The following is an 18,038-nucleotide window of genomic DNA, read 5'->3' on the forward strand; positions in this document are numbered from 1 at the left end:
GCCAGATACTCGGGACACACAGGCTAGTACGTCGACAGAGGCCAACGATCAGACAGTCGACGGTTGGCAGCAGGCGCCTGGCCGCTGCCGACAAGGACGGGCTCGCCACACTGCTCCCCTTAGTAGCCAACCTCACGCAACTCAGCACCATTGGGTTCTAACAAGGAACCGTTTTGACCCTCTTCAGCAGGAACCCCCTAAGGAGGCTCCATCCACTTCAGCTCCGCCGCCTTCCCCTCCTTCTCCCTTAGACACCGCCGCTCCGTCCCCTCTCCCCCCACCTTCACCCCCACCTCCCGATGCTCCTCTCTCCCCGGTGAGACCCACGATCTCATCTCCCGACCCCTCCCACGCTGGTCCTCACACGCAGCGGACTGGACACACGTCTCTAGTGAGGAGTTCTCTTGGTAGTGCTTTCGCTACAAGCCCGTGGCTTCGGAGGGACAGAGCCCCATCTGAGGCCACCGCTTCTAATTTAGACTTCTCCTTTTACAGCAATCCCTCGGGGTTTGACTAGCTTTGACATTCGCAGACGATGGGACTTCTTCGACTACACATTCACACGATTCCTAGGTGATTCTTTCCCCGGCCTGGAGGAGGCTTGCTTTCGAGTCCACGTCCTCTTTCTAGCAGCTCGAGGCACTGAGGCTCTAGATACAGCGGTAGATTTCTCCTTTCCGATGTTTGTGCGGCAAGGATCCTACAGAGTGGACCCTACACACAGTTCTTAATTGGCTCGAGATCCAGGCCACTGAGTTCTCACACCACACAGGGGGCCTAGGGGTGACAGATTCGGTACAGACACTTTGGCCTCTAGCCAAGTTCAGCGTGACGCCGTCGGATGTAGCAAGTTGCAGGCACATTGTGGTGCATTTGTTTGCTGACACTTAGAGCCCTCCTTGCTATGTATTTGTACATGAGGATTCTTAAACAGAGGATGTAGCCCTACGGGCTGCACGCCCAGCCTGGGCCTAGGTGGGGCAGTCACTCCAGACGCGCTTGTCTAGAGGTCGCTTGGATGCGGATTACTCCCCATCCAAACCGGCCTCAAAGATAGAGAGGTTGGCTGTTGTTAGAGCATTTGTTTTCTCTCATTGACTCCATGAGGATCGTCTCATGGAATGTGCAGAGATTAGGAGGGCCCCAGTTTCAACGTCAGAGGAGTCGGTTGCGTCAGGAGCTTGAGCGATGCCTTGTGGGTGGTGAGATTGATATTCTTATGCTACAGGAGCATCATCTGTATGAGAGCCGCATTAGATGATATGGTCAAATTTGTGTGGTCCCTATGAGATGTTTTGGTGGGCTGCATTTGGACCTGGAGGTGTTGCACGTGGACCTGAAGGTATCCAGGGAGGGGTATGTATGACTATTGGGGATACTTGGCAGCAGGCCATTGTGGGCAGAGGTATTATTGTGTTAGGCAGAGCTCAGTGGATTACTATGCAAGTTCAGGATTGCCTCATGGGTTTCCTGAACATATATGCTCCCAATGTGGCAAGTGCACGAGCAGAGTTTTGGTCTCATGTTGTTGAGTCTCTGCTACATGCAGAGCAGTGGTGTGTTTGGGGGGACTTCAACATGTTGGAGGAACCTCTGACAAGATTGGAGGTGGCCATGCTACGGTGCACGGGGCTGAGCTAGTAGCTTGGGAGCGGCTATGTATGACTATGAGGGTTTCTGATGTTTGGCAGCACTCAGGCTTTGTGAGACCCCGAAACAACTTGTCTTTCTCTCGCTTTGATTGTAGAGTAGGAGGAGTGAAACTATCTAGGATAGATTGCTTCTACGCCCGTGACCACATTTGTGACATGGGGGGATCTGTTTGCATCCTTGCAGGGACTACTTTCCGACCATGCGCCAGTGATACTCACAGTGACAGACAGACAGAGGAGGGGGGGTGTGATGCTACTCATCCCCGAGCGGATCTTGTTGGATCCAGAGCTTAGAGAGCAAGTGGAGGCACTTTGGGCAGAGAGTCTGGACATGCACGACACCCCTGCTAGTAGAGTGGCCTCTAAACTGGCAAAGCTTGGTCGCTTCTTCCTTCAGGAGTCTACAGCTCATTATGCTGCAACCAGGGAGGATGAGAAGCGTGTTCGACGGGGCATTGCTTCCTTACAAAGGATGTAGGAGCAGCATCCAGACAGCCCATGGTTGGAGGAGCAGATACAGCAGACTAGGCAAGAATTGACTAGCATTGAGGAGCGCGCCATGAGTTTGCCTTCCATTGACAGGCATCTCAATGGACCCAGATGGGTGACCGAGTTATTGGGGAGTTTTTTGAGACAGTGGGGCCACGTCATGCGCACACCAATGTTAGTTAGTTGAGGAGACCTAACGGATCAGTTTGCTTCAGAGCCCGAGGATATCGTGCAGTTGCTACTGACTTCTAGGACGATTTGTTGTCAGCTCAGCCTCAGTTAGAGCTCAGTTTGGGCACAGATACCTTGCCTTATTACCAAGGAGATGCGACAGAGACTTGAGCTTCCTCTCTAGCTAGAGGAGCTCCATGAGGCCCTCAGAGCACTCCTCCGTGGTAGTTGTCCAGGGGATGATGGGTTGACCCCCAGCTTTTTCTTGGAGTACTAGGACTTGCTTGGTTCATATCTTGCAGCACATTTTGGTACGTTTTGCACACTAGCGAGATGCCTGACAGCATGAGTGGGGGTTTGATCTACCTGATTCCCAAGGACGGAGGCTCCTTGGATGAGATTCGGTAGTGGCGACCCATTACCATCCTCAACTTATCCTACAAAATTCTAGCAAAGACTATGAGTTTGAGAATTCAGCCACTACTAGAGAGCATTATACATGGGACTCACACAGGTTTTGTCAAAGAGCGTGGTATCCTTGACAGCATCTTCACATTTTAGGAGGAGTTTGCCCTTGCGCGTCTCCGAGGAGAGGATTTGGTGATACTCCTTCTCGACTTTGAGAAGGCCTACGACAGAGTTGATAGGAACTTCCGAGAGGGCACTTTACACAGGATGGGTTTCACAAATGCTTGGATCAGAGGTGTGTCAGCTCTCTACAGGTGTGCGCACAGTCAGGTGCTCTTAGCAGGGGGCTGAGGGGAGAGCTTCTTGCTCACGCATTCCGTCAAACAAGGTTGCCCTCTTGCTCCCTCACAACATGATCCATCAGTTCTTGCATAGTAGACACTAGTTTAAACTTTAGATAGACAATATTCTTGGAGGGGTGATGGCAACCCAATCGTATAACGTTCACATTCGTCCTCCAAGGTAATCAACTTGAAGCAAGACATCGGAAGGTAAACATAGAGGAACTTTTGCTTGTAGCCTTCCACTGTTTCCGTAGCAAGCATTTTCAAGTTACCCTATTCTGCCAGAATCTGTACTTCAAATAGAGATGTCATGTGACTCCAGGCAAAAATATTCTTGAAAGCATGCCCAGTCCTTGGAGCATGCGGTTGGATCGCTATAGAACTCAAGCACTGCATAGCATTATCTTTGAGAAATCTCGCGGCTCGATAGATCTTTGAATCTTTTGAGTAGTTCCCTAAGGCATAGATGTTGTGAAATTGATGCACAAACTGTACGGCTTTCTTCCTATCTTTCACGCCGGAAAAGGTGAAATTTTACGATAGATCAACCATCCTTGATTCAAGGGAAATCCAGGATGTGGATAATAATGGTGGAAACCATAAGGACTCCAACCATTATAGAATATTGTGCATGCATGAGTAATGTACAGTCACGAAGCAACCCCTGCTTCAAACTTGCCGGCCTATTTTTTTGCAAAGGACTGTCTGCACTATTATACAGACATGTTGAAGCATATATCTAAATAGGAAATTTTATGGCACATGAGTTAGTACACAACTTTTTTGAATAGTTTATCACTTTAAATCCCCAAATCAAAGTTATTTACTTCAGTCTGCTATGCTAGATTCAATTAGGTGTAAATCTTACTGAATAGAGAAGCATATAAATGATACAACGTTGAAAAGAGCATATTCAGGTAAAGACATCAAACTTTACAACATTTACCTTAGCTCGGCATACCTGCATTGCATACAAACTTTGCATTGGGAAAACCTCTAGAGATTACTGTCTGACCCTTGGTGGCTCATTTCTTCAAACTGTCAGCCTTTACCTAGTTTTGATTATATCTAAATAGTTACTGCCAATAAAATCTTTTTTGTGCTTGCACACATTTTTCAACTTATCTAACTGCACTCAGATCCCAGGATACGGCGCATACTGTAGTGTACCATGGTGACTAAAGATGAGCATAAGTGCTTTCGCATTCCAAAGGATTGGAATATGTTTTTGATCAAGTCTCTAATTTATTTGAACAAAAAAAGGGCAAGTAGATTAAGCACAAAGTATTTGAGATTATGTAGTCTTACCCGCAAAAAATCAGCCATTAATGTGCCACGTCCTGGTCCTAACTCGACCACATTGACTTCTTTTGGCTGACCCATCTGCTGCCACAAGCACAGGCTCCATATGCCGATGAGCTGTGAAAAAAGCTGAGTAAAAAACTAGTGGTGTAGCATTACAAGAAACCAAGAGAATCGGGCCACATTGAGATCTCCTGACCTCTCCAAACATCTGGCTAACATCAGGTGATGTTATAAAGTCCCCTTCTGTTCCAAAGACATCCCTATTCATATAGAACCCGGCAGTTGGGTTTGTAAGAACCTCTTCCATGTAATCAGCTAGTGTAATAGGTCCCCCTCGGAACTGCAAAAGTAACATTAAATAAAGCCAACCAAAAAGCCTTCAGATGAATCGTGATAGTTGAGACTTGAGCCAAAACAGTGCTACATAGCAGCAAATACCTTGTAACGAAAAAATTTATTCATTTTATACCAACTTGTACAGGTCCGAGTAAATGAAATCAATTTGAACACCCACAAAACAAAGAGACAATGATGAAAAATAGCAAGCAAGTTTTTTGGAATCCAAAACAAGAAGAACACGAAAACAAGGAATATAGGGGGAGAGAGAGAGAGAGAGAGAGAGAGAGAGAGAGAGAGAGAGAGAGAGAGAGAGAGAGATTTATAAAATATTTAACACCTTCTGGAGGCTGAACTTGGCGTATGAGATAAACTAATGTACAACTGTGGCATCTCCTCTGTTATTGCAGGCGAAAGAAGGGAACAAACATGTTGACAAAATGATAAAACTGGAGCTAAAGCTAAGGACTCGGAGGGGTAACCAACTGGAGCTGGGAGAGGATGAGGGTGATGTAGTGTAATGTAGAGGAGATCGAGCTGTATGACTAGGGGCTACATGCGTTAAGTGTACAAGCATGCTATGCATAATCTAGCTAGCTCCATCGGGTAAATAGTGAAGGTGTAAAATGGTATATATGAATGAGGGAGTGAAGAGCACCTTGAATATTATGCTTGGATCTGAACGGAGCTGAGCCAATTTCTGCTCTTATCTCTCCATGTTGAGCTCTAATCCCATCTCTCTGTGGTAGAGTCTGGGTATCCATTAGCCTGGTGCTCTCTGTCTCTTACTAGCTTGAAGGCTCTTGGTCCACTGAAGAGTGATTATAACCGGCCTGTACACAATAGAGGGCAGTACTAATTCAATTACCTGCTAACTTTACACAGAGTACTGAGAAGAAAAGAGAGCATAGAGGCGTCCAGCGACTAGAATGTCACTGCACACACAAAGACTGACACCATGTAGGCCCCAAAGACTGGCGCCCCTTTTGGTATTTCTTTATTCAATTACGAATGGACGATCCGGACATGTAGATCAAAGTCTCACAAAGCTGTCCAAACCTGGCGAGGGCTGAAATTGCAGATTTCTGACCCAATTTTGGCAACATAACTACACCAAAACCCCTGTAGGTCAAAAGCACAGGTCTAGGACGGACATCCTCGCAATTTAGAAGCTTTCTGGGGAGCTGTAACAGAATTTCAGCGCGCTGTAATTCCCTGTTTTGTCACTGCCAGCTGCCCAAAGCCCTATACACACATCCCAAGGCTCCCCTGGTGCTAATTTGCAGTTTAGGTGCGACACCCTAAACCTACAAAAAAACATAGCAGGCTGTAATTCTCTGTTTTGAATTGGTTTTTGTGGAGCCAACACGTCTACCCGTGTCCCAAGGGCTCCCGCACGCAATGGGACAGTTCCCCTTTGAATCGGACAAGTTCTCACACAAGAAAACTCTCCGTTTTCGCAATTCTTTGCGATAGGACTGTGCGTACCTGTGGGGGATTAGCAATTAGCTAATCCGGTACATGTTCAGAAGGCTCTTGCCTTGGTAAACGCGCATAAAACCCTCAAAACAGTACATGATCATCTAAGTATCCCAACTAGTGGGGCATTACGATATTTGCAAAGGGGAGAGAGAGAGAGAGAGAGAGAGAGATGCACGAGAGTAAATCATTGCGCCACATGAGACAAAGGAGAAGGCAAGCTTTCCATTAAAGTTGTGAACCTGCACCAACTACTCACACACACACACACTGTAAATGCACAATGCTTCAAAAATCAGCCTCCACTCTCATTTTTGGGTGCCCCCCCCTTGCGATGAGAGCCTAGAGTGTGTGTGGTGACTTGCCGAGTGGCCTACATTCTATTTGGCGTACAAAGGCTTCCATACTCATCAGAATTCAGTGTTAACTGGCCCGACCAATCCCTGACCGACCTAGATTCCCGATGTGAGAAACCTATTTGGCCGCACCCGTTTCACACTGGCCATGCAATGTCCACTTGCACCTTTTCAAGGGTTCCGAGGAAAACAAGTAAAAATATAAATTAAAAAATGCAGTACATATTTAAAGAAGGCAACACAAAAAATACACCTCCTGGTGCCATACCCTACCCTTGAAATACTGCAAGCGACCTCGCTTGTATGCCAATAATACATGCTGATATCTCCTGATATCACATATATTCTATGATGGGAATCAAGGATATACATGCTTCCGGAAATGTAGCATTGGTCGATTAGACAATCCCACCAACCTGGCTACCACACATATCAAGCATAGAAGTCTTCTAGTGTACTCTCAAGCACAAACTTCTCTAGCCAAATTCTCTATAGAAAAAGTAGATACAATTGCTAAACTACTCCTTTGAGCATCATGAACCATGCTCTCACCTGGCTCCAAAGAAGTCACTATGGGTTCCATTTGAAAGGCTTCAAGATAAAATTGCAAGAGCTGAGGTGAATCAACCAATTCAGACTCTTCCGCCAAATTAGCATCCAAAGATGGATAGTTCTTCAACTTCACCAGATAGCGTCTTCCAACCTTTTCTCTAACCTCCTTACCTTATGTGCCAATATTCGTTCAGGGAACAAGAATCTCATTCAATTCTTCCACTTCGGGTTGTTCCTCATCAAGCATATTCTCTGGCACATCACCAACAAAGGGCCTTAGAAGACGGACATGAAAAGCATTATGTATTTTCCAACCTTTTGGTAGCTTCAACCTATAAGTTACATCACTGATCTTTTTCAAAGTCTAAAAATGACCATAATATCGGATACAGAGCTTTGGAAAACAAACGTTACTTGCCTTTCCTTTCCTTAACCTGGCCTTTTCAAAGCACAAAAGTACCCAATCACCAAGTAAAAATACAAGTTCATGACAGTGATGTTCAGCAACTTTCTTTTGCTTAACCTGAGTCTTTTCAAGAGCGATATTTATCTTCCTGGATGTTATATCCATATCTTGCACATATTTGTTTTCCTCAAATATCTTGTCCTTAGTTTGCAAAATGGGTGGGACTTTCTTCCCTCCTTCCACTATCTCAAATGGTGCCTTGCCTGTTGACGTATGCACAGTGTTATTGTAAGCATATTCAACCAATGGGAGATGGTGTTCCCAAGTTTCCTCGTGCGCTGACACACAACATTTCCACAGACCTAGGAGAGTAAAATCTGCCTCTTCTAACTGTCCATCAGTTTGTGGATGAAACGAAGATGAGAAATTTAGCATAGTGCCCTTGTTCTCAAGCAATGCCTCAACGGCTATGTAATGCACAACAACATTTTCTTCATCAAGTAGCCATCATGTATGGAATATCCTACCAATATCTCCCCATTTTGTATCCGAGTATGGATCGGTGGTGTACTGACCAACCATATCCTCGAAGCTTCTATGATGGATCGCCGATATAGCCAAAACGAGGGGCTTCCAAGACAACGCATCTGCCACTATGTTTTTCTATCTCTGAACATGGACAATCTTGAAATGAAACTGTGACAAGATGTTAGCCCACCACGTTTGCTTTTCCAAAAGCTACTTCTGTGACAAGTAGTAGTGTAAACTCTGATGGTTAGTAAAGACCGTGAAATCGGCTCCGAGTAGATAATGTCACCACTCAGTAAGAGCATGGATGACTTCCCATAGCTCTTTCTCATAAATCTGTGCTACCAATTCTGGCAATGAGAACATTCTGCTTTCATAAGCAATCGCATGGCCTTCTTGCATAGAGACCGCTCCCAGACTACAACCACAAGCATCACAAAATACTTTGAATGTATTTTGCAAGTCTAGCAAAGCCAACACTGGTCAGTAGTCAGTTTTTCCTTCAGGGCCTGAAAGGCAATCACCTCTATTGGTCCCCACGAGAAAGGGACTCCTTTCTGAGTCAATAAGTGCAAAGGCGGAGCTACCTCTGCAAATTTCCGAATAAACCATTGATAGTAAGAACACAAGCCCAAAAAGCTTCTAGCTTCATGAACATTCTTCAAGTCTGGCCAATCGAGGATAGTCTCAATCTTGGCCGGGTCCATCTATACTCCTGCTGTTGAGTTGATGTGTCCCAAAAAGTGTATCTTTGGCAAGAAAAACTCGCTCTTTTCGGCATTGATAACCAATATGTGATCACGCAATGCCTGAAAGACCTGTAGCAAATGGTGTCAATGTTCTGCTTCATCCTTGGAGAAAACTATAATATCATCAAAGAAAGTGCCCACAAAAGATCAATGCTCTCATAAAACCCTATCCATCATTCGATTGAAAGTCGTTGGAGCATTGGTAAGTCCAAAAGGCATCACCAAAAATTTGTATAAACCAAAACTTGTCCGAAAGGCCGTCTTGTAGACATCTTCCGGACTATTCTGATATGATGATATCCGCTTTTCAAATCAATCCTGTTGAAACAAGAGAATCCCTAAAGTCGGTCAAGAATATCATTGATCCTTGGAATCGGAAATCTGTTCTTGATGGTGATTTTATTGAGAGCTCTGTAATCAAGTACATTCTCCAAGATCCGTCTTTCTTTAGTACCAACAAAACCGGAGACCAGTAGGGTGAAGTACTAGGCTGGATGAACCCTTTTCAAGGTCTTTCACTAGGTTCATGATTTCTTCATTCTGGGCTAGGCTAACACAGTAAGGTGGCCAGTTCGGTGGTGTGGTTCCGAGAATCAAATCAATAGTATGGTCCTCAGGACGAGATGGGGGTAGCTCGCCTGGTAGGCCTTCAGAGAAACAATCAGCATGTGTGTGCAGAAACTCTTGTCATTCTTTGTCTAATTCCGGCATGTTTGTTATTTGTTCATCATTTAATTCTTTTAAATAGATTGAGTAAACAAAGAGACTGGATTTGATTAATTTGGAAATGGCCGAAGCCGATACTATAGGGACGGAGTCACGCTTCAATTTCACATCAAGTACACCTTCTCATTTGTCAAAGTCGCTTTCTTATCCCGATAGTCGACCACTGCCTTGTTCTTATGGTACCAGGGGATTCCTAGCAGGACGTCACACCCTTCCAAAGGCATGATGTAAAAGTCCTCGTGCCCTAAATACCCCTGACAATGCAAACGAAGTTTGCCAATGATAGGCGTAATGGCCACATCCCATCCGGGTGCCACTAGAACTGTATCAGCCAGTAGCCCCATCCTGTCGGGCGTAATCTTGAGCCGCGCCACCAATTCAGGTCAAATGAAGTTGGCCTTGGCTCCTCCATCGAAAAAGATAAGGGCTTCCTGATCTTTCACTTTGCCCCATGCTCGGTAAAGTTCTGTACTTTCATGTATCTGGCTTGGGTCGTTCCCATGCAATCCGGTACTAGTCCTGCTTTCATCTTGCCTTTTCTTCCACGTTCCTCCGCTACTCCAGAACTCTCTGGTTGTCTTCAGTTTGTCCTCGTTGTACCTTTTTGGGACACTTTGCGGAGATGTGCCCTTGTTCCCCGCAACCAAAACACTTCCCCTCTTTGAGATAGTTACCCCTCTCTCTAAGAGTCAAATGGTGTCGAGGATCTTTCTTTTCCTCGGGCTTTGGTTTCTTTCTATCTTCATGGTTCAAGGTCTGTCTGGTCTTCTGAGTCAAAACTTCGTCAGTGGGGTAGGTCAAATTCCCCGAATGTATCGAGAATCCCCGTTTCGCATGACCCATTAGTTGTTGAATAGACTCAGACTTTTGTTCAAGGTAGTAATCTCGGATCTCTATAGGGAGTCCACAGCAAATCCGCTTAATTTGTTCTTTAAAGGTGACCTTAAAAGAAGAAAAGAATCCCAAAACCTCTCACAATATGTGTTCAAAGAGTCACCCTTAGTCATCCGAAGATGGTTCCAAGCGGTTCTTACATCTCGTTCGTACTCTTGAGTCAACGAAGAAGAAATAAAAATCCATTTGAACTTCAACCACTTGATTGGGGCTTCTTTCCTCAAAAGAAGAGTGGACCACCATGTTCGAGCATTTCCTTTTAAAAATGATGCAGCCCTCCTGATCTTGGAGTGCTTTGAGTAGAGTCTTACCAATCATCGAGCGAAGTTATCCGAGCAAATTAAAAACCGAGCAAATCAATTCAAGAAATAAGTTCATACATACTTGTATACATTTAAATATAATTTATGTGTGTATATATATTTGTATTTATCGTAGGCATATGTATATTGCTGCTCTAATGCAATGTTTAAACAATTGATTTAAATAAAAATTGATAAATGGCTTTTATGTGTAAGTTGTGCTGTTACTTTGTTACTTGTGTAACCAAATCAAATGGGTTACCACCTAAACATTTGTTTCCCTCATCATCCACGTCTATGGAGATAGAAGGCTCCTCTTTGTCTCGAATTTTTGAGTGAAGTAGAGGTCACACACATGATGCAATCAGATCTTCATCACTATTAATGGAAGCACAAGTGCACTTTGTAACTAAACAAGCAACAAGAAAATGAGTAGTCCCACACCCAGATTCCAAACATATATCCTTTGGCCTACACAACCTCTCCACAAAGCATGCCAATAGTCCATGGATCCTCTGCAATGCACCACGCCATGCCTCTCCCTACGTAGATAAAGCTTGAGAATCATCGAGGAGGTAATGGTTTATTAGTGAACCTATTGGCCTCATGCCCAATAAGTGAAACATTGGCGTGCTCTCCATAATGAAACATGGTGGATGGACGCCCCTCCTATGAACCAAAAATAGAGTAGAAATTTTGCACTACATGTAAATAATGCATATCGCCTAAAGCAAGTCGCAAAAAATATTACCTCGAGTCTCTCTGCGTAGCTCTCTATGTAGGCATACGAATCATGGTGCATAATAATAATTGGACGATGTGCATGCATATAAACACATCCACATGACCTCTCAACCCATCAGGGAGTATCTCCTAAAGAAAACCAACAAATTTTTATGAGGTGTAATAAAAATCTATAACCAATTAAGAAAATCAAATTTACAATTGGTAGAACAAAATACATATCAATTGTGCAATCAGGGGGCTCTATTCTTTGTTCGCATGCTTTCATTTGTATTGCATGGTTGTGACCAAACGCATCACGAATATAAAGCATGACAAAAACATCGCCAACAAAATTGCTCCAATTCCATCTGTGCCACCACGGATAGATTTAGAGGGGTTGTGAGTCCTAGATTGAATTTTATATCACTCACACCCTCACAAAATTTGATTTGGTTTCACAATACCATCACGATCCATCGCTCCCATCCCTATTACATCAAAAAGGCCTCCGTGTCTATACGCAATGCTACGGATAGATTTACGGGAGTCACTGGTGTCATAAATCAATATCTAATTCTCCTAAATGATTTTCTCATATTAAACTGATCATTTAATGTGGGGAAGTGCCAGGGGAGAAAAGGCTAGAATATTGGTTAAGCTAGCAGACCGGCCACAGTAGGGATCCAAAGGAGGGAAAATAGGGATCCAAAGGGGGGGGCCATCTGCAAAAGAGCCATGTGCAACAATGGGCTAAAAAGACCCTAAGGTTCAACCGATTAAGACTTCCAAAATGCTAAGGTTCCAAAATTCAAAGGTTGTGTCCAAATGTCAACCCTAGGGGAAATTGGATGCTTTGTGTGTGACTAAAAAGTCTTTGCATATCCCTACATCGGAGGGGGCGAGCCCTTCTTCTAGGGGATGAGAGAGAAAGTCACACACACACACACACAAAGGCTCCCTTTACACAAAGGGAATTAGGGACACATGTCAGCTCCCTAGCCCAGATGCCCACAAGGTGTTCCCAATTCCTATTGGATGGCCTTGGAGGTGGACCAATGAGAATTAGGCTAGAGTAAATCTAGTTTAATTAATTTAAAAACATTTAATAAAAGAAACCAATGAGAATTAAGTCTCCTAGAAGACTATTGGGCAGTCTCACAAGGGGTCCAATGAGCGTTCAGGAGCCCAATGGCTTGCCTCATTCCTATTGGCCAGGAAGCAAAGGGGTCCAATGAGAGTTTAGTTTAATTATTTAATTACCTAAAGCTCTCACAAAAGGGGAAAGGGGGACACATGTCAGAAGGCTATCACTTATGCTGCTTAATAGTCATTGGCTTGACTTGGGGAGAGCCAATGAGGGCTCAGCGAGAGCAATTAGCAGGAGGGCTCGCCCAAGAGAGAGAGGGGGCTGATTTTTGCAAGGCATTATCACACACACACTCACACAATCTCATGTGTGAAGAAAGAGAAGACTATCTCTTCCCAAGCTTTAATGGAGAGCTCATCACCTACTCCAAGCTTGTGAGATAGAAACCTACAACGACACACTCTTGGCTTGTGGATGCAAAGCCAACCAAGAGCCAAGCTTCAATGCATGCTCATCTCCTCTACCAAGCTAATTACTAAGCTAAAGCTATGCTAATATGAGTAATTATATGAGGAGATGTACATCTTTCTCGTAAGATACTCCTTCTTCCTCTCAATCTACTCTCATACCCTGCTAGCTCTCACCATCTTCGAAGGTGTGTGAGGTCTTGGGTCTGAGAACGGGGATAATTCAAGTTGTGTTTGCTAAGTGTTTTGCTTAGTGCATGAAGCTTTCATCTTCATTGCACTAGCTAGTCTTGAAGCAACACAAAGAATTGTATAGTCCAATGTCTCTCTTGATGGGAGAAACCATAATACAAAGCCTTTTGGAGGGGGGACCGGCTCCATGCAAATCCGGTCCTCAACTGTTGTCATTAGCTTAATTTCTCTCTCTTTTGAAAGTATTGTCGATGCTATCTAACTAGGTGTTATGCTTTTTGTTGCTCTCTCCACCCAAGCACTCTTGTAATTCTCATTAGGAATCTATTCTAATGAAATGCCCACTATGTTCATGCTAATTTCCGCTACACATAAGTTTTTAGACCATTAAATGTTACATTGGTATCAGAGCACAAGGTTTCTCTTTTCTTGCTCAAGAAGGGAGGTCCTCAAGCTAGCTACAAATGGTTGGTATTATTAATTGCCTGTGAGTAAGTAGAATAGGGATTTTTCAGCCTTGCAGTGCGCCTGCCTCCGTGCAATTAATGGGGCATCACCGTCGAGAGCTATGGTCTTAATAGTGGAGTCCTACAGGGCTTGCCTACGGCTTAACCACTATTGAGCTATTAGAAGCTTGATAGGATCCGGTGCTGTTTTGGTGTCGAAAGACCCTCTCTTCTATTCCTTGCAATTAATGGTATTCGAGCCGCGGATACAGTAGCTTGAGTGCTTTTTCTAAAGGGGTAAAGAGGAGTAGCAACTAGGGCTTGAAGTGCCAAAGTAAACCTAAAAAGTTTACACCTAAAAGTTGTTAGAATGGCTGACAATAGTAAAGAGAGTGAAATTAATGTTGATAACTTTGATTTTGCTCATGAACAAGCTACTAATGATGCTTCAATGCTTGTTAACTATCTTGTTTCTAGGCTTCAACAAGCCATGGGCAATCCATCTCTCCAAAGTGAAGTGCAACGGCAGCTTCGTGCTCACGGGATTCTCCAAGCTCATCACCATGACGAGAGAACACCTAGGAAGACTCCTTCTGAGACTACCAAAAGAGGTCTCTCTCCGATTCGGGAAGAAGAAGAGAATCCATATGAAGGGCTCCAGAATTTACTTCTTGATGATGCATCTCCTTCCCAAAGGAGAACTCAAGAGCCTCCACCGAAGAAACGAGAAAGAAGCGAGTCTCCCGCCACCTCGGCGGAGATGGCTCCACAAAGACAGCGGGCTAAACGCTCTCCATCACCACCAAAGCCGAGAAGACCATCGTATTCTTCTCCTCACCACAATTCAAAGAGGGATGATAAAAAGCAAGAGAAGAAAAAGGCGAGAAAGAGGACACCCTCTTCTCCATCTTCTTCATCCTCTTCCTCTTATGAAAGTGATGGTGAAGACGACAAAAATCAAGACAAGAAAAAGGCGAGAAAGAGGTCACCCTCTTCTCCACCTTCTGAAGAAAGTGATTGTGCAACCTTTGAACCATTAAAAAGAAGAGGCCATAGGAAATCCTATGCCGCATGGAAGAGGTCGTCCAAATTGAAGAAATTCAAAGAGGGAGGGAAGAGCATCTCTTTCCTTACCTATGATGGTACCTTTGGTGCTACGGACAAAGTCTTGGCCTTTATCCAGCAATTCGATGCGGCGTTTGGAGATGAGGGCTTCACGGAGTCCTCTAAGCTACGCCATGTAGCTATGCACTTTCAAAAGTCCGCCAGACAATGGTGGTCTAGCCTACGAGCCAACAGTGAAGCTCCACGAACATGGAAATCTTTAAGAGCTTCCATTATGAAGCAGTTTCTGGCCACCGATGCAAAAGACAAAGTACTCACCGAATGGCGAAGCTTAAAGCTCTCTCCCAATGAATCCATCCACAAATATGTAGACAAGTTTTGGGACCTACAACTCAAAGCCACTGTCTTCAAAAAGTTGGATTTTGGAGAGCAAAAGCAACAATTTTGTGCGGGCTTAACCGAAGAAATGGCAGAGTATGTCAACTCCCGAAGGCCATGTACCATATCGGCGGTAATACACCATACTATGGTGGCCTCTCGAATCAATTTCCAAACGGGGGCTAAAAGAAATAATAAGCCCCCGGAAAACAAGGATTCCAATGAGCCTAAGGGGAAGGATAATGTCCAAAAGTCTCATAAGGGCAACTCCAACAAAGCTAAAGAGAAGGGAGTTTACAAAGGTAAGAATAAACTCTCTCCTGAAGAGCTTGAGCGTTATCGTAAGGATAACTGGTGTTTCAAGTGCGGCGAACAAGGGCATGCGTACCGCGCTTGTCCCCAAAAGAACAACCGCCAAGATCCTCCTAGAGCTTCCTTGGTTGAAATCCAAGAGGAGGAGACTCACCAAACTCACCACAAAGGATCTCCTCTATGCCATCCTTGGGGAAAGGTAAGAGAACATGATGCTTTTATTCTCTTTGACCCTGGTTCTACTCACAATTTTATATCTATGGAGTTAGCCACTAAGATAGGCATACAATCCTACGAGATGGGAGATGTCCTACCCGCACACAGTGCCTTCAAGGGGCAAGAAGCTTCAGTCACTCCCTTAATTGGGAAATTGAGGCTTCATGTCCAAGGCTATGTGGACAAAGAGGACTTCTTTATCTCTCCTCTCAAGCATGAGGATGTAATCCAAGGGGCACCATGGTTTGACCCATAGTTACCCGGAACGCGGAACGGGAACGGCGACGAAATCCCCGCGGAACGGGGGAACGGCTAGGGGTCCGGAATGGGAACGGCGTGGAACGGGAGGTATAAAAAACACCCAAATAGTGCATTTTTTAGCTCCTTGTGTTCAAATACAAGGAGTATTAGAGTGCTTTGACTCTAATACTCACAAAAAACTCGTTTTGAAGGCCATTCAACCTTGCTATGACTAGATGATGAGAGAGAGAGAGAGAGAGAGAGAGAGAGAGAGAGTGCGAGGGAGAGACTCGAGAGAGTGAGAGGGAGAGGTAGAGATTTGAGAGAGTGGGAGGGAGAGGAAGAGAGCTTGAAGGCTTGAAGCCTTGAGCCTTGAGAGAGTGAGTCTTGAGAGGAAGAGATCTTGAGAGTGTGAGAGGGAGAGAGCTTGAGCCTTGAGGATTAGCTTGTGGAGAGAAAGGGGGAGGGGGGTGCATTTTATGAGTCCTTGAGGCCTTGCACACTTCAAAAAGAAGCCCAACATTTACTTCAATTTTTTCAATTTTTGCCAAATTTGTTTGTAGCCGTTGGCCGTTCCAAGGGCATTCCGAAACGTTTCTGGGGCGTTCCGGAACGGCCGTTCCGGTTTGCACTGGCCACCCGGAACGTCAGAAGTTCCGGGACGTTTCGGAACGTTCGAGAAGGGAACTGCCCCCCGGAACGCCGGAACGGGGGCTAGGGGGCGTTCCCCAGTAACTCTGGTTTGACCGCCTGGCTGCCGATGTTAAATTTCCTGAAAGGAGAATCTCCTTTAAGTTCAGGGAAAAAGACATGTATATAGATGCTAAGGAAATGGGTAACACTATCCCCATTGTACATACACCAGCTTTCAACAAGTCAATAAAGAGCTCTATTTCCGTGTACATGATTTTTGTTAAAGATTCTCAAAATGAACCTAATGCTTTAACAAAAGAAAATAAAAGCAACCAAAACGAATTAGAGTTATCCAATTTTCTCAAGGGGTTTCAAGATGTTTTTATTGACGACATCCCTTGTGAGCTACCTCCTAAACGAGGTAATGATGACCATGCAATTGAACTTCTTCCAGGAAGTTCACCGCCTAACAAACCTCCTTATAGAGTTTCTCAAGCTCAACAAGAGGAGATTATGCGGCAAGTGCATGAGTTAGTTGAGAAGGGCATGGTTAGGCCTAGCTCATCTCCATTTTGCTCACCGGTGCTATTAGTGCAAAAGAAAGACGGCACATATCGTATGTGTGTCGACTATAGAGCACTAAATAGGATCACTATCAAGAATAGGTTTCCCGTTCTACGAGTAGAAGACCTATTTGATAAGCTACAAGGATCGACCTACTTCAATAGGATTGACCTAAAAAGTGGCTATCATCAAATAAGGATAGTTGATCAAGACATTGTAAAGGCCGCATTTCGCACCACATTTGGTCTTTACGAATACATTGTCATGCCTTTTGGCTTAACCAATGCACCAGCCACATTCAACCGCTTGATGGAGAAGCTGTTCAGGCCTCATCGAACCTTCACTGGAGTATTCTTTGATGATATTATCATCTACTCTAATCCGTTGGAGGAACACAGCAACACCTCCAGGTAATATTTCAAGTTTTGAGAGAGAATAAACTTTATGTTAATAGAAAGAAAAGTGAATTTTTCTTGCAAGAGATTCAGTATTTAGGTCACATTATGTCTCAAGATGGCATCCAAATGGATCCATCAAAGTTAGAGATAATAAAAGGATGGCCTAAACCAAGGAATCTTCATGAACTAAGAAGCTTTATAGGTATGTGTGCATACTATAGACGCTTCATAGAAAAGTTCTCACAAATTGCGGGACCATTACATGACCTAACAAAGAAAAGCATTAGGTATACATGGTCTGCTAAGGAGAACAATGCTTTCGAAAAGCTTAAAGAAAAGCTTATCTCTCAATCTGTGCTTACACTACCGGATCTCTCAAAACCATTTGAGGTCCAATGTGATGCTTGTGGTGATTGCCTTGGAGCTGTTTTACTCCAAGAAGAGCATGCCATAGGCTATGAGAGTCGAAGGCTCGACCCTGTTGAGCAAGCTCTAGGCATATATGAAAAGGAACTCCTTACAGTTCTACATGCCTTAGACTCATGGAAGCACTATTTATTGGGGACTCCTTTCATTCTGCGAACGGATCACCAAAGTCTTAAGTACTTCATGACGCA

The 18,038-nt window shown here is 44.4% G+C and overlaps 1 protein-coding gene across 2 annotated transcripts in view; it reads right to left on the bottom strand.

Annotated features, from left to right (window-relative positions):
* Positions 1 to 18,038, bottom strand: part of LOC147443891 (NADH dehydrogenase ubiquinone complex I, assembly factor-like protein (DUF185)) — a 186,642-nt gene that overhangs the window by 93,693 nt on the left and 74,911 nt on the right. The window contains exons 2-4 of one of the 2 annotated variants that reach the window (XM_086526697.1): positions 5,364 to 5,538; positions 4,566 to 4,709; positions 4,373 to 4,483 (exon numbers count right to left, since the gene is read on the bottom strand). In XM_086526697.1, coding sequence (XP_086382823.1) covers positions 4,373 to 4,483; positions 4,566 to 4,676 — 222 coding nt within the window. In that variant the 5' untranslated portion in view covers positions 4,677 to 4,709; positions 5,364 to 5,538. The remainder of the gene's footprint in view (positions 1 to 4,372; positions 4,484 to 4,565; positions 4,710 to 5,363; positions 5,539 to 18,038) is intronic. The other variant, XM_086526696.1, reaches the window with a different exon arrangement.

Source organism: Adiantum capillus-veneris, chromosome 13 (genome assembly GCF_014529385.1).
Source record: "Adiantum capillus-veneris isolate H3 chromosome 13, ASM1452938v2, whole genome shotgun sequence".
Classification (NCBI taxonomy): domain Eukaryota; kingdom Viridiplantae; phylum Streptophyta; class Polypodiopsida; order Polypodiales; family Pteridaceae; genus Adiantum; species Adiantum capillus-veneris.